This window comes from Barbus barbus (assembly GCF_936440315.1).
Source record: "Barbus barbus genome assembly, chromosome: 29".
In the NCBI taxonomy this organism is placed as follows: Eukaryota; Metazoa; Chordata; class Actinopteri; order Cypriniformes; family Cyprinidae; genus Barbus; species Barbus barbus.
Window position 1 is genome coordinate 19,311,726 of NC_136757.1, and position 13,459 is coordinate 19,325,184.

The 13,459-nt window shown below is 35.6% G+C and overlaps 3 protein-coding genes across 3 annotated transcripts in view; all 3 read right to left on the minus strand.

Annotated features, from left to right (window-relative positions):
* Window positions 1-13,459, minus strand: part of LOC306849709 (uncharacterized protein) — a 919,849-nt gene that overhangs the window by 729,576 nt on the left and 176,814 nt on the right. The window lies entirely within an intron of this gene.
* LOC306849184 (forkhead-associated domain-containing protein 1-like) lies at window positions 1,638-9,955 on the minus strand. Its single transcript, XM_079384041.1, has 13 exons — window positions 9,784-9,955; window positions 8,603-8,957; window positions 8,179-8,272; window positions 7,440-7,546; window positions 7,204-7,363; window positions 7,042-7,135; window positions 6,233-6,383; window positions 6,016-6,113; window positions 4,211-4,306; window positions 3,859-4,085; window positions 2,778-2,940; window positions 2,341-2,421; window positions 1,638-1,879 (listed from the first exon to the last, which is right to left on the minus strand). The coding sequence occupies exons 1-13, from the start codon at window positions 9,850-9,852 to the stop codon at window positions 1,700-1,702; spliced, it is 1,875 nt and encodes a 624-aa protein (XP_079240167.1). The 5' UTR covers window positions 9,853-9,955; the 3' UTR covers window positions 1,638-1,699.
* On the minus strand, window positions 10,140-13,457 carry LOC306849105 (forkhead-associated domain-containing protein 1-like; the record flags this gene model as incomplete). Its single annotated transcript, XM_079383954.1, has 7 exons — window positions 10,140-10,256; window positions 10,340-10,410; window positions 10,581-10,776; window positions 11,988-12,140; window positions 12,938-13,003; window positions 13,091-13,198; window positions 13,437-13,457. 7 exons carry the CDS (start codon window positions 13,455-13,457, stop codon window positions 10,140-10,142), a joined length of 732 nt encoding a protein of 243 aa, XP_079240080.1.

Below are 13,459 nucleotides of genomic sequence, written 5' to 3' on the forward strand. Positions count from 1 at the left end.
ATAGCACAGCTTGTACTATTTGAATTACCATGAACAAAGAATTAGTCCCTTTTTCAATAATTGAACTGATTTTTCTCTCTTGATCTTCTAATGGGCTGGATTGATGCCAGCAGTCTGAATGGAGCAGATGCCAGCTGGAATTCATCCACCCACTTCATATAGTGCTCAGCACTAATGAGGAAGATGAGGATCATTTCAAATATTACGTGGGGCCACTGGTATTTTGCTGATAATCTGATTCTACATTCAAAGAAAAAAATTCAACAAATATAGATAATGTAAATTGGGTACTTCAGAAGGATTCATGTGATCCTATCTGCTTGTATAATGAAATTTAATGATCACTTCCAGGAGCCTTCCTTTATTGAAAACTGTCCATTATGTTCTTCTATACTCCTCTACCCACAACAAGCAAACAGAGTTGTGTGACAGTAATTCAGACAAAACGATGAGGAGAGACTTACCCTTGATGCCTGTCTACACAGCACTGAGTGTATTTGATTAACGTAATACATCACCGTTTTTTCTGAATCTCTACCCTGTTGTCAGATGGCTCTGTAAATGAGGAACAGATGTGGGGAACAAAAAGTGTTAAGGTAATTCTTCCTTAAAAAAGAGACTATGTGTGGAGAACAGTTGGGAAATGATCCCACATAATGGATTAATGTTAAATCCAAAGGCATGTTTGTTGTTAAACACCAGATTGTTGCACTCTTTTATATAACTGGCAACAGGAATGTCTTTTAATACCTCAGATAATATCTATCTTTAAAATTAGATATGTAGAGATTTACTGGTGGTGACATATTGATATAATTCCAAACCACCATATAGTTGCCAATGCTGAGTGATATAAATATATTAATTAGCCTAATATTAATATTAATTCAATGTATCTTTAATGAAACTCAGGTTTGTTACACTGGAATCTGGAAGTGGGTGCAGACTAGCTGAGGACATACTGCTTGGTTTGTATGGCTGTCCATAAGCTATGTGTTTGTATTTATACAACAGTTCAATAAACAATAAGTTAATATTGAGTAACTTACATTTTAGGCACTTGTCTGTTTTTCCTCCGTCAAAGAAAACAGTGTCTAAGCAACAGCAATCCTTACTTTTCTCTTGCATCACACAGTTAATGTGTTTACTTCCTAAATGGATTATCATTTTTGAACCAAAATTATTTAATGACTTAATAAACACAGACATGTTTTAGTCAGGAATTAATCTGCATTTTTGAACGAATCGGTTGAGGAAATGATTCGGTGGCTCACTCATTAAGGCAGCAGTTACTTGTGTTTGTGAATGAATCGGTCGAATGAATGATTCAAATAACTCACTCATAAAAAACAGTCACGTATCTATATATAAATGAAGAGTTGCCATGTGAAAATTTATTCTAAAATGAGCATTTTATCAGGCTCCTATGTGTAGATTCAGTCATTTTACTTAAATGGTTCTTTTCATTGGCATTAAAGTTAAATAACTGAACATAAACGTAGGAGCCTGATAAAAATGCTCATTTTAGAAGAAAATTTCAAACAGCACTTAAAGGCTTTCACATCTGAACTCTTCATATATAGAGAGAGAGAGAGAGATTTTATATGATATATATATATAATGAAATGACAAGAATTAAGAAATATAACTTTTATTATTATTATAACATAATTCAACATGCTCGTTAGTTGTGTTCATGTCAGTGTGCCTCAGTGAGCAGGGGGTGTTGGGAGCTCTCGGGAGCTTGCAGAGGATTGGCCAAATCAGAGACCATTGAACAGATCTGCTGTTTCTGCCCCATTTCTTTCTTAAGATTATCCAGATCACTCTCTCTCCTTTTCAGTCTCATCCGTGAGGTCTGTTTCTTCACTGCTGGGGTCTACGAACACACACACATTAAAATATAGGGCTGTCAATCGGGCTCATTTCAATAAAATTAATTATGCATGACATAGCAATTTTTTATGAATATTTGCTAAGAAAAGCCCCCAAATGGAGATAATTCAAATTCATAACATTATTGTGGCAGACGAAAGTATTAAAAAGATGCATTCTTGTATTTTGTCTGTGCTGTTTTTTATAGGTCTAACATCAAACGAACAGGAACAGATTCATGCTCCATTTATAGCAGTGAGATTATGAGCTCAGGAAAGAACAAATTTGGTGGTGCTGCTGAAAAATCTATTAATTGCACAGTGTGGAGTTTCTCTGTAAAACCCCAGGCAGCCTGTAGCAGACAGCATGGATTTCGACCTTACATATGTTCTGGAGATCAAACACACACACTGTGGCATCGGGGCACTGATTCAAAACCAATCCACTGTTGCCACTGCCACGTACCTTTTCATAGCTTTCATTTGGTATACAGTTGTGATGGCCCACTCTTCCACTCTTTCGGTCCGTTCTCTCCATACTAAGGCTCTGTAGAGAAAGTGTTTATTATAGACGGCACTGGGTGAACTACGAAACCTATGAAGGTAGCTCTCTATAGAGACACAGGAGACAGTATGTCCGAAATGTTAAAAATGCTGACTTATCATGTCTTTAAATAGGCAAAGAAATCAGTTCATTTGTGAGTAAAAGTATTTTTCCCGATTGTTTGTTTTTACCAACTAAGGGACAAGTCAGAATTGTTTGTCTGCAAGTCAGAATTGCAAGCCGCATGCAAGTTTGTTCAGCGAAAGAGCAGCATTGTGATGTTTTATTTTTTCTCTCTATCACAAAGTTGGTGTCAGTCAGACTTTCTCAATTTCTACATGAGCTTGTATGTGTGATACCCTATTATTTCTGTTGGTAACTTCCTGCTGGCTTCTCTGCAGCTGGTTGATGCTGTCCTGTAGAGCCTGCTGAAGCTGTTCTGTCTCTTGTCTCCGAGTCTGCAGTTCTGCCTTCACACTCTCAAGCTCAGCCTGCATCTGGAACCCCAGCACCTGGCTCTCTCTGAAAGATAGTTGTTAGATAGTTATCATCAATATAATATAATATAATATAATATTATGTAATGTAATGCAATGCAATGCAATACAGTATAATATGCATTATTTGTTTTTATCTTATTTTGTGAACGTAACAATAAAAACAGGTAACAATTTACAATAAGGTTCATTAGTTAACATGAACTAAGAATGAACAATACTTCTATAGCATTTATTAATCTTAGTTAATGTTCATTTCAGTATTTACTAATGCATTATTAAAATCACAAGTTTTGTTTGTTAACATTAGTTAATGCACTGTGAACTAACATGAACAAACTGTATTTTTATTAACTAACATTAACAAAGATTAATAAAGAGTGTAATAAATGTAGTGTTCATTGTTCGTTCATCTTAAGTAATACATAAACTAATGTTAACAAATGACACCTTATTGTAAAGTGTTACCAATATTACAATATAAAATAAGAATTGTATGCTATATTATTATACTATTAAAATGTATTGAACATGTACAATAAATATAATATAATAACATGCATTGTTTTTGACAGCAAACACAAAAAAAACACTGAATACTGAGGAAGAGAGGTAGTTTTTTTCTTTTTATCTTATTAATCGTATTAATCGTATCTTATTAACATTGTAATATAAAATAATAATATATCATTTTATGTTATATTATTGTTCATTTAACATAATACATTATACAACTATAAAAATGTATATACAAATGTATATTAAATATAATATGTATTGTGTTATGTTATATTCTTTTTTGACATGAAACACTCTAAAAAGGAAGAGAGGGAGTTTATAGTGTCTTTTCGTAATATCTTAATATAAAATTATGAAACAGTGAGAAAGAGGAATGGAATTATTTGTCATGAGTGTGCTTTTTTTTCTTTCTTTTTTTTTGCACCTGAGTGTGTGTAGCTCTCTATGGTTCTCCTGCAGCAGTAGTTCTTGTTGTTGGCTTTGTCTGTTCTGTAGATCAAAGCGGGTTCTCACAAACTCCAGGTCTGTTTGTCTCATAGAGACTATGTGCTGTCTCTCGTCGGGAGGTAGGTGCTTTAAACTAGCACAGCCTGACAGCTCACCGTCACTGAGCTCCAGAGCCTCACACAGCACTCGCGCTAGCTCCAGGTACTAAACCAAAGACCAAAAATAATTATTCATTAATGATTCACTAAAACAGACTCAAAATAGAGCACAATCTCAGGGCCACAGATGCATGTTTCACAAAATTTAGTTTGAATGCATACTGCACTCACTGTTCTCTCACTGAGCTCCAGAGCATCAGACATGTCCAGTCTGGCTGTACGCTCTCGTGCCGCCTCGGTCAGAGCTTCAGGGAATGCAAAACCACTCTGTTTGAATAGAATAAGCACATGAATAACACACTTCACAGTAACATACAGGTACATCTCAAAAAATCTGAATATCATGAAAAAGGTCAATATTTTTTGTCACTCATTTCAGAAAGTGAAACCCATATATTATATAGATTCATTACACATAGAGTGAAATATTTCAAGCCTTTATTTCTTGAAATTTTGATGATTATGGCTCACAGATAATGAAAGCCTAAAATTCAGTGTCTCAGAAAATTAGAATATTACATAAGATCAATAAAAAAAGGATATTTTAAACAGAAATGTCAGGCTTTTGAAAAGTATGTTCATTTCTATGCACTCAATACTTGGTTGGGCCTCCTTTTGCATGAATTACTGCATCAATGCGGCGTGGCATGGAGGCAGTCAGCCTGTGGCACTGCTCAGGTGTAACAGAAGCTCAGGTTGCTTTGATAGTGGCCTTCAGGTCATCTGCATTGTTGGGTGTGGTGTCTCTCATCTTCCTGGCACTTGGCACCTGGCAGTGTGGGCAGGTGCCAAGTCCTGCTGGAAAATGAAATCAGCATCTCCATAAAGCTTGTCAGCAGAAGGAAGCATGAAGTGCTCTCAAATGTCCTGGTAGATGGCTGCGTTGACTGTGGACTTTAGAAAACACAGTGGACCAACACCAGCAGATGACATGGCAGCCCAAATCATCACTGACTGTGGAAACTAAACACTGGACTTCAAGCAACATGGATTCTGTGCCTCCCCACTCTTCCTCCAGACTCTGGGACCTTGATTTCCAAATGAAATGCAAAATTTACTTTCATCTGAAAAGAGGACTTTGGACCACTGAGCAACAGTCCAGTTCTTTTTCTCCACGGCCCAGGTAAGACTCTTCTGACGTTGTCTCTGTTTCAGAAGTGGCTTGGTAGCCCTTTTCCTGAAGACGGCTGAGCGTGGTGACTCTTGATGCACTGACTCCAGCTTCAGTCCACTCCTTGTGAAGCTCTCCCAAGTGTTTGAATCAGCTTTGCTTGACAGTATTCTCAAGCTTGCGGTCATCTCTGTTGCTTGTGCACCTTTTCCTACCCAAATTCTTCCTTCCAGTCAACTTTGCATTTAATATGCTTTGATACAGCACTCCTTGAACAGCCACACCTTTCAGTAATGACCCTCTGTGACTTACCCTCTTTGTGGAGGGCGTCAATGTTCGTCTTCTGGATCATTGCCAAGTAAGCAGTCTTCCCCATTATTGTGGTTTCAAAGAACAAGAGATACCCGGAATTTATACTGTAGAGATGGTCATTAATTGAAACTCAAATATAAATATTCTAATATACAGATTTTTGACTTTCATGAACTGTAAGCTCTGATCATCAAAATTAAAACAAAAAACTTTTGAAATGTTTTACTTTACATGTAATTAATCTAAAATATATGAAAGTTTCACTTTTTGAAATAAGTTACAAGAAAAAATGAACTTTTTCATGATATTCAATTTTTTTTAGATGTACCTGTAGACATACAAAAGTCTGAGACCATTTATATATTTATAAGTTTATGAAACAGATGATAATGTTCTTGTTCTTGCTCTTCAGTGCTTTTCTTTATGGTTTCATGAAAGATATAAAAAAAATTTTTTCCTCTGCTGTCATAAATTTTTGACTGATATGTTTATTCTGATTTTGTAATCAAATATTCTTATTCAGTATGTAAATCTGAATGTGTTAAGCGAATACCACAGAACTGACGGATCCTCTCCGAGCTGCAGATCTCTGAAGTCTCTGAGTCTTCTTCTGACCCTGTTTCTCTGGCTCCCCCTGTTGGGACAGACTCTCTGTAAACAGTACAGAAGAAAAGTGATAATATAGGTTAATGTTGGCCTGATATTAGATCAGATAAGGATCGCTAGATTCAAAGGTTTGATCGTTAGTTATAAGGGATTATAAGACTCACTGCTAGGCCACTTCTGTTCAAGAGCTCTGATTCGCTCTCTCATGTCACGCAAACCTTCCTGCTGTTGAAGAATCGCTTCCTCGCCGCGATGACCTTTGTGTTTTGACCCCTGATTGATGACATCATTAGGAGCTGTCATGAGTGCCACATCCTGAGAAAACAACATCCATATAACAGTTAGCAAAGTGTCCGTTTGTGATCTATGAGTGTGTTTGTGTGACTCCTTTCTTTGTTGCCCATTTTTTCTTATGAATGTACACTACTGTTCAAAAAATTTGGGGTCGCTAAGACTTTTTAAGACTTTGTTTGTTTTTGAAAGGAGCCTCTTACAAAGGCTAAATTTTTTTAAAGTAAAAACAGTAATATTGTGAAACATTATTACAATTTAGAATAACTGTTTTCTATTTTAATACTCTATATTTTAAACTGTAATTTATTCCTGTGATTGCAAAGCTCAGTTTTCAGCATCATTACTCCAGTCTTCAGTCACATGATCCTTCAGAAATCATTCAAATATGCTGATTTTGGTGCTCAAGAAATGTTTCTTATGATTCATGGTGAAAACAGTTGTGCTGGTAAATATTATTTTCAGGATTCTTTGATGAATAGAAATTTTCAAAAAAGCTAATATCAAGCACATTTTGTGCCTCAATGGGACTCATTCAGCGAATTTGTTTCAATATCATGTTATCATTCAATCAGTTTTCTATTCAGAAAAAAACAAAACAAAGAAAGTGTATTCACCCTCTACATGTCAAAAGTGATAAATCATTTAGATAAACGATTGTCCGGTTTGGTTGCAAACTCACTTTAGTGTTTCTTGTGGTTTGAAGAGGAACAAGGCTTGTGTTCTCCATCTCTCTAAATGCTTCTGCTTTCCTTTTCAAATCCTCTTCAGTTTGTCTAACAAAAATAATTTAATGCGTCAATTTATATCAAATTTTTTGTGAGCCCATTGTACTGTGTCATACCTCAGTTTTTCTCCCAATTTCTTTGTCTCTTCATCTTTCTGTTGCACTAGTTGTGACATCATGGTTAGCTTCTGTGTGAGCATGCTCAGTTGAATCTTCTGGTCTACCACCAAAGCTTTATGACTTTCCAACTCTAACTTCTGCCGTTCACTAAGTTCTCCTACACAGAGAGACACACGCTCAGAAACACAAAAACTACAACATGTTGATCTCGTATTGTGTTAAATGTGCAGCACCTGTCATATCAGAGAGCCGAGCATGAGCCTGGGCCAAGTCACGACTTAGGGCATTGATGATCCCACTCTGGCTGACCACTTCCTGTTGAGATGAGACTAGAGATGCCCTGCAGGACCAAGTAAAAACATCCTTATTCTGAATACAGTTTGAGTATGGTATAGATTGTTTAATGAAAATAATGATATTCATGAACACTCTGGATAATTTCTAATGAAAAAATATCACTAAATTAATCATTTAAAAAAGCATGTATACATTGTCTGTGGTTATCATTATAATTTAGGAGATTTTAGCATTTTGACAGTAATTGTATAGTAAAATTGAAAGGAAATAGAAAAAGAGACATCTTTGCAGCTACAATTTAACAGTACCTGATCTATGAGATGATTTAAAGAGAGAGACATGGACTGTGTAATTAGTTATTAAGCAAGAGTTTCATAAATAATGCATGAATAAATAATGAACCTCATGCATTATTCATTAACAAGAGCACCGTGTATGGATATTATCCTTCTCACGGTGAATGTAATGACAGAGTAAGGGAATTATACAGGTCGGTTTATACAGTAACTTATGCTATATATAAATCGCTAAGCTACAATCTTATATACACCAAGAGCTGTTTTCCGAAGCAGGCCTGCTGGCTAAATGGGTGAAATATTTACCATAAAAAATATATAACATAGATTTTTAATGATGGGTAATGCAGTGATGCTATTCATGAGAGCTTTATTATACCGGAGGGATGTTATGGTTTGATCCGGTTCCTGTTGTTTTTCTGATGTGTAAGATGTGCTGTTGCTTTCAAAGCCCTCCAGCCTACCGAGCGCCTCTGTGGGACAAGTACAACAAGGGTAAACATGATAATGAACACAGAACACATATGTAGGACACGTAAAATCTGTTGCACAAATTAGTTTTAATTAGGAACCTAAGGCTGTTGAGAAGCTGCCCTCAACAGGTAACATATGAAACTGCAGTATATAAAAAAAAAACAAAAAAAAAACTGGTTTCTATATAAGCTGATTTCTTATATTTCTTGTATAAGCTAATACTTCGTATTCATTTTAAATCAATGTTTCTTTGTTTTAAATTTATTTATTTAAATTTAGTTTCAGTTCAGTTATTTTTGAACGTTTATGAGAGGCTGTGCTGTGCTCACCTTTGAGTTGCTCCTTCAGCGAATCTCTCTCCTCTTCCATCTCTTTCCATCTTTCCTCACTCTGCTGAGCTTTGTTTATTCGTGTCTCCATGGCAACAATGGTGTATGCATGTTGTCGCACCTGCTCCCTGTACTCCTCTACCTCAACCCTGTGTTTCTTTCTCTCCTCTTCAGCTCCTCTCTGCAGGGCCTCGGCCTCTCTTTCCTCACACTGCTTCATCTTCTCGCTCCTCTTGTCCTCTTTGAGATGTAATTCACGCAGCGTTTCTTTCAGCTCTGCCTCTCGTATCTTTGCTTCTTCCATCTTGGTTTGCCACTCAGCCTTGCGTGTCTCAATCTCCCTGCGCAAGGCACTCTTTGAAGGTAAAAAAAGTGACAGTCATGGAGTCGAACAACTTACATTGTGTGGTTCTGTATCCAATGGAAGCCCATTTTCGCCACATAAGAAAAAACACATGCTTTGGTAAATCATAATTATGAGATAAAACGTCATAATTGTGACATAAAAAGTGGAAATCGTTAGTTACTAAGTCATAATTCTGAGATGAAAAGTCTGATTTATGAAAAAATATATAATTATGATACAAAAAAAAGACCAATTTTGTTTATGACTTTTTTTTACTTTTATCTCATAGTTATGACTTATCTCATAATAAAGACTTGTTATGCCATAATTTGACTTTTATCTTGTAATATCAGAGATAACCAATATAGCCATGTGCTGGAAATTGGGGAAAAGTAAAATTATGAGATATTAAGATACAATTATGAGATGGAACATTAAAATTATGACATAAAAAGTAAAAAAAATATTTACATAAACATCATAATTATTAGATGAAAGTCACAAATATGCGATAATTGTGTCTTTAAAAGTCATATTTATTATAGAAAATGTGACGTCATAATTATGACTATGTCTTAGTCAACTTATTTTGTCATCATTATGATTCACCAAACCCTTTTTTTCATATGTGGCAGAAAAGGACTTTCTAATGTGTCAAAAGGGTAGAAGCAAATAAACTATATGGTTATGTGTTGGGAACTAACACATATGGGTAAATATTTGACAACTAGGCCCTTAGAAACCAGATCAAATATAGAAACGGAGCATGTGTTGTGAGTTGAGGTCAGTTGTATTTCATTTAAGAAGATAAATTAAATTCTTAGTTTTAACTCACCTCAGTTTGTCTCACTGACTGTAGATCAGCCATGACCTCTTCCAGCTGTCGCATTAGTGTGTTTTTCATCTCTCTCTGTCCCTCTGCTGCCTGAATCAATAACAGGTCAAAGGAGAAACTTCAGTGAAACCAAATCTTATAGTGAGCTCAATTCATGAAATGAATCTAGTCCATCAGTTTGGAGTCAGTTCTCTGAAATACTTTCATTAATATACAAATTTCCATTGGAACGGGGATGAGTTTTATCTATAATTATAAAAACTGAAAAAGCTAAATGACAATCTAATTGAGACCATCCCTCAAGAGGTCTACGCCTCGGAGACTACATGAAATTAGTTTAATTTGACTTGGTGTTTTTAGAGAGACAACAGCACCTGAAGTTTCTCCATCTCAGCCTGCTTTTGCATGAACTCCAGCCTGCTGTGAAGATCTCTCCTCTGAATCTCTGTCTCCTGAAACTTCTGCATCTCTGACTTCAGTGCAAGAAAGAAAGACATGTTTCTTTAGAATCACTTTCTGATTCTTTCACTGATTTTGAAATACTTTGCTGTAATACTTTTAGTTTCCTTAGCTCGGATTGGACACCCATGTAGTCCTGGCACAAAATCTGTAAGGCACCTGATACTCCTAGACAAAAGAAATAATAAAAAAATTCAGACTACTTTTCTGTAAAATGCGCTGAAATTTACATTTAACATTTCAACTTAATTTGTAATCCTGTACTACTGAAAGCAGTATCACTTCTATTCTTGTCAGACCCAGTTCTCCTAAATCTCTCTAAACGTTCTGTTTCTTACCTCCAGTCTTCAATGACACATCAACCCCTGCTGTCTGTAAGCTCTGAGCAGTATTCTGCAGTACTCTGTACAGGAGGTTCAGCATAGAAAGTGAATGCTCCTGAATCCAGCTGAGCGCAGGACTCAGATTCATATCCTGCAGCCCAGATATTTCCATCAGAACCTTATCCGCAACACATGCATCTTGTACTCGTCTCTATATACAAATGGAAAGAGATATTATATAGCTGTGCAACATGCTGTGCAATGCTGAAACACAAACATACAAAATTACATGGCATAATCAATGTTTCCACCTACTAACCCTTACCAAAAAGTAATATACTTCAAGTTTATTTTATTAAGCATACTTAAGTAAAGTTCAAGTATATTTTTAAGTATACTCTATGTAGTAAGTATACAAATATCAGTGTACTAGTAGTATACTTGTAAGTGTACTATTTCAATACTCCTTGGGACTAAATTGGCCCACTTTCTAGTATTAAAAGTATACTTTTAAGTATAACAGTAGTAAACTTTGAGTACACGACAAGTTTACATCAATGTTTTAGCTTGTGCTACAATTATACTAAAAGTGAACTTATAGGTATACTGATAGTTTACTAATTAAATACTTGTAGTAGCAGTTTTAGTACACTTTGAAGTACAGTCTCAGTAAACTACTGGTTTAGTAGTTTTATAATCATAATTTTTTTGAAGTGAACTTTACTACTATGCCCCTATTAGGTATTAATGTGTATATATTTTGTAATATGAATATCTGAACATACAAAACATCAAAAGAAAGAACAGAGTATCTGCTTGTAAACAGGAACGTTTTATTCTAGCTTCATGCATTCTTTTTTTAACATTTGAATGTGGGTAAGTTTCATAAAATAAAAAAGTAAATAAACAACATTTTGAACAAAAAGCTGAAAAAAGACTATGAATTGGATTCAGAATGATTTAATCAAAATGTAGATGGAGTCGATCAACACCCCAAAGCTTGACAGTCATTATTACCTCTTCATTGGTGACATTTTATTCCATAGCATTACACAGTTTTGATGCTGTTTTATATCTGATGATCGTTTTAGATTACATGTGGAAGCATCTGTTGTTTTGGTTTCTTCTTCACTTGTGTTTTTTTTTTTGGGGGGGGGGGGGGGGTTGGGTTCTGTACAGAAGATGTGTACTAGCACCCCTACCATATAACAATGAAAACACGGATTCTAGGAGCACAAGTATAGCTCAAATATATTTAGATATTATGTCACATATACTTAAATGTCATTTTAAGTATATTTCTGAGAAGTACATAAAGCCCATTTCTGAGAAGTACATGAAAAGTAGACTAAAAGTATACTTTCCTATTTTATAGTTTAATAATAGCACACTTGAATAAACTTCTTTTCCGTAAGGGAATACCTGACATTCTTGCAGTCTGGCTCTAAATTTCTGGGTCTCATCCAACATTTCCCTCTGTGTGTGAGCTTCCTCTTTGAGTTTCATTTCAAAGTCATGCACTTTTGTTTTATACATCTCCATCTGTTCCATTAGCTCAGTTAAACAGTCCAACACCTGCAAAATAAAAACAAATATTAAAAAAGTACATCCAACAATGAAATTTTGGCACCGTTTTCTCACCAGCATGTCTGTCCAAACCAGTGAATTTGTTTTATATCCTGGCAACTCTTTTCAATATAATGACCGAATATGGACTGAAGCTGGCAAGCTATAAAAATGTCCACAAAGATATCATAAATGTGGTCCACCTGACTATATCTGATTCTGGAGTTCAAGTTAAGTCACGTTCATTTATGTAACACTTTATACAATACAGATGTTCAAAGCAGCTTCACATTAATAAAACTAATTATTTCAAAGCAGCAACATTAATCAAACAGGAAAATAACAGCTAATGTCAAATTCTTTAATCAAGAAATGAATTTCAATGAAGCTGCAAAGCAGCTCTACAGAAGATAACAGTGTCATTATTCAGCTCAAGTCGGTTTAATGCTGATTTAATTCAGTTCAGTAACAGTGTTGATTTTGCCAAGCAAGTGTCATTATCTAGCTCAATTATGTTAAAATTTTGTTCTCATCTGATAGTGGCAGTGCCATTAAATCAATAATATGACAGTAGAGGAGAAAAAAATCTTGGGAGAAACAAGGCTCAGTCTGCGTTTAGAGGCGCTTAAAACGTGCTTCCAAACTAATTTTACGCAACATAATTTGTCTAAATTTAAATGAAAAAGATTTTGTTGACATTTGTAAAAATGTATTGATAATTACCATTTCCATCACCTATACTGTAAACACATTGACACCTTTTTTGCAAAAACTTGGCTTCTGATTGGCTTGAAATATTTTCTTACCTTTTGGTCTGATTCTTTGTCAGAAACATGCACAGTCTTGACAATCCGGTCACGAAAACTGTCAAACTTTGAAGAAATTTCAGATATGTTAGCATAATAGATACCAGAGTAGTCATCTTACCAGACTGTTGTTGCTGTCTTGAGCTCACTCACCCTTGACTGGGTGTGTTTGAGTTCTTCATGAACTCTTTGTTCTCTCTGCTGCGTCTGCTGATGAAGCTGCTTCAGTCTGTCTATCTCTGTCAGCAGAGAAGCCTGTTCCTGCAGCACACATCACACATGAAAAACAGACACATGATACCAGATTTCATAAGCTGCATTTGCCTGGCCCAGTGGCCTAATGGATAAGGTATAAGCCTCCGGAGCTGGGGATTATGGGTTCAAGTCCCACCTGGGTCGTTGTTTCTAAGAGGCTGTATGTTTATTAAATCATGTGGAGATCAGGACTGAGTTTGAGGGAAACAAAACATACTCACTTTCTTGAGTGATTCTACTTCACTCTGTCTGGCAAGTAGCTCATTC

Bases quoted from the DNA above. Each gene is read 5' to 3' on its own strand.
- LOC306849184 (XM_079384041.1), bottom strand. From the start codon at position 9,852: ATGAAAAACACACTAATGCGACAGCTGGAAGAGGTCATGGCTGATCTA. The intron at 7,364-7,439 runs GTGCTGCACATT...CTCTCTGTGTAG, and splicing joins TCGGCTCTCTGATATGACAG to GAGAACTTAGTGAACGGCAG. The intron at 1,880-2,340 runs GTACGTGGCAGT...GTGTGTTCGTAG, and splicing joins CAAATGAAAGCTATGAAAAG to ACCCCAGCAGTGAAGAAACA.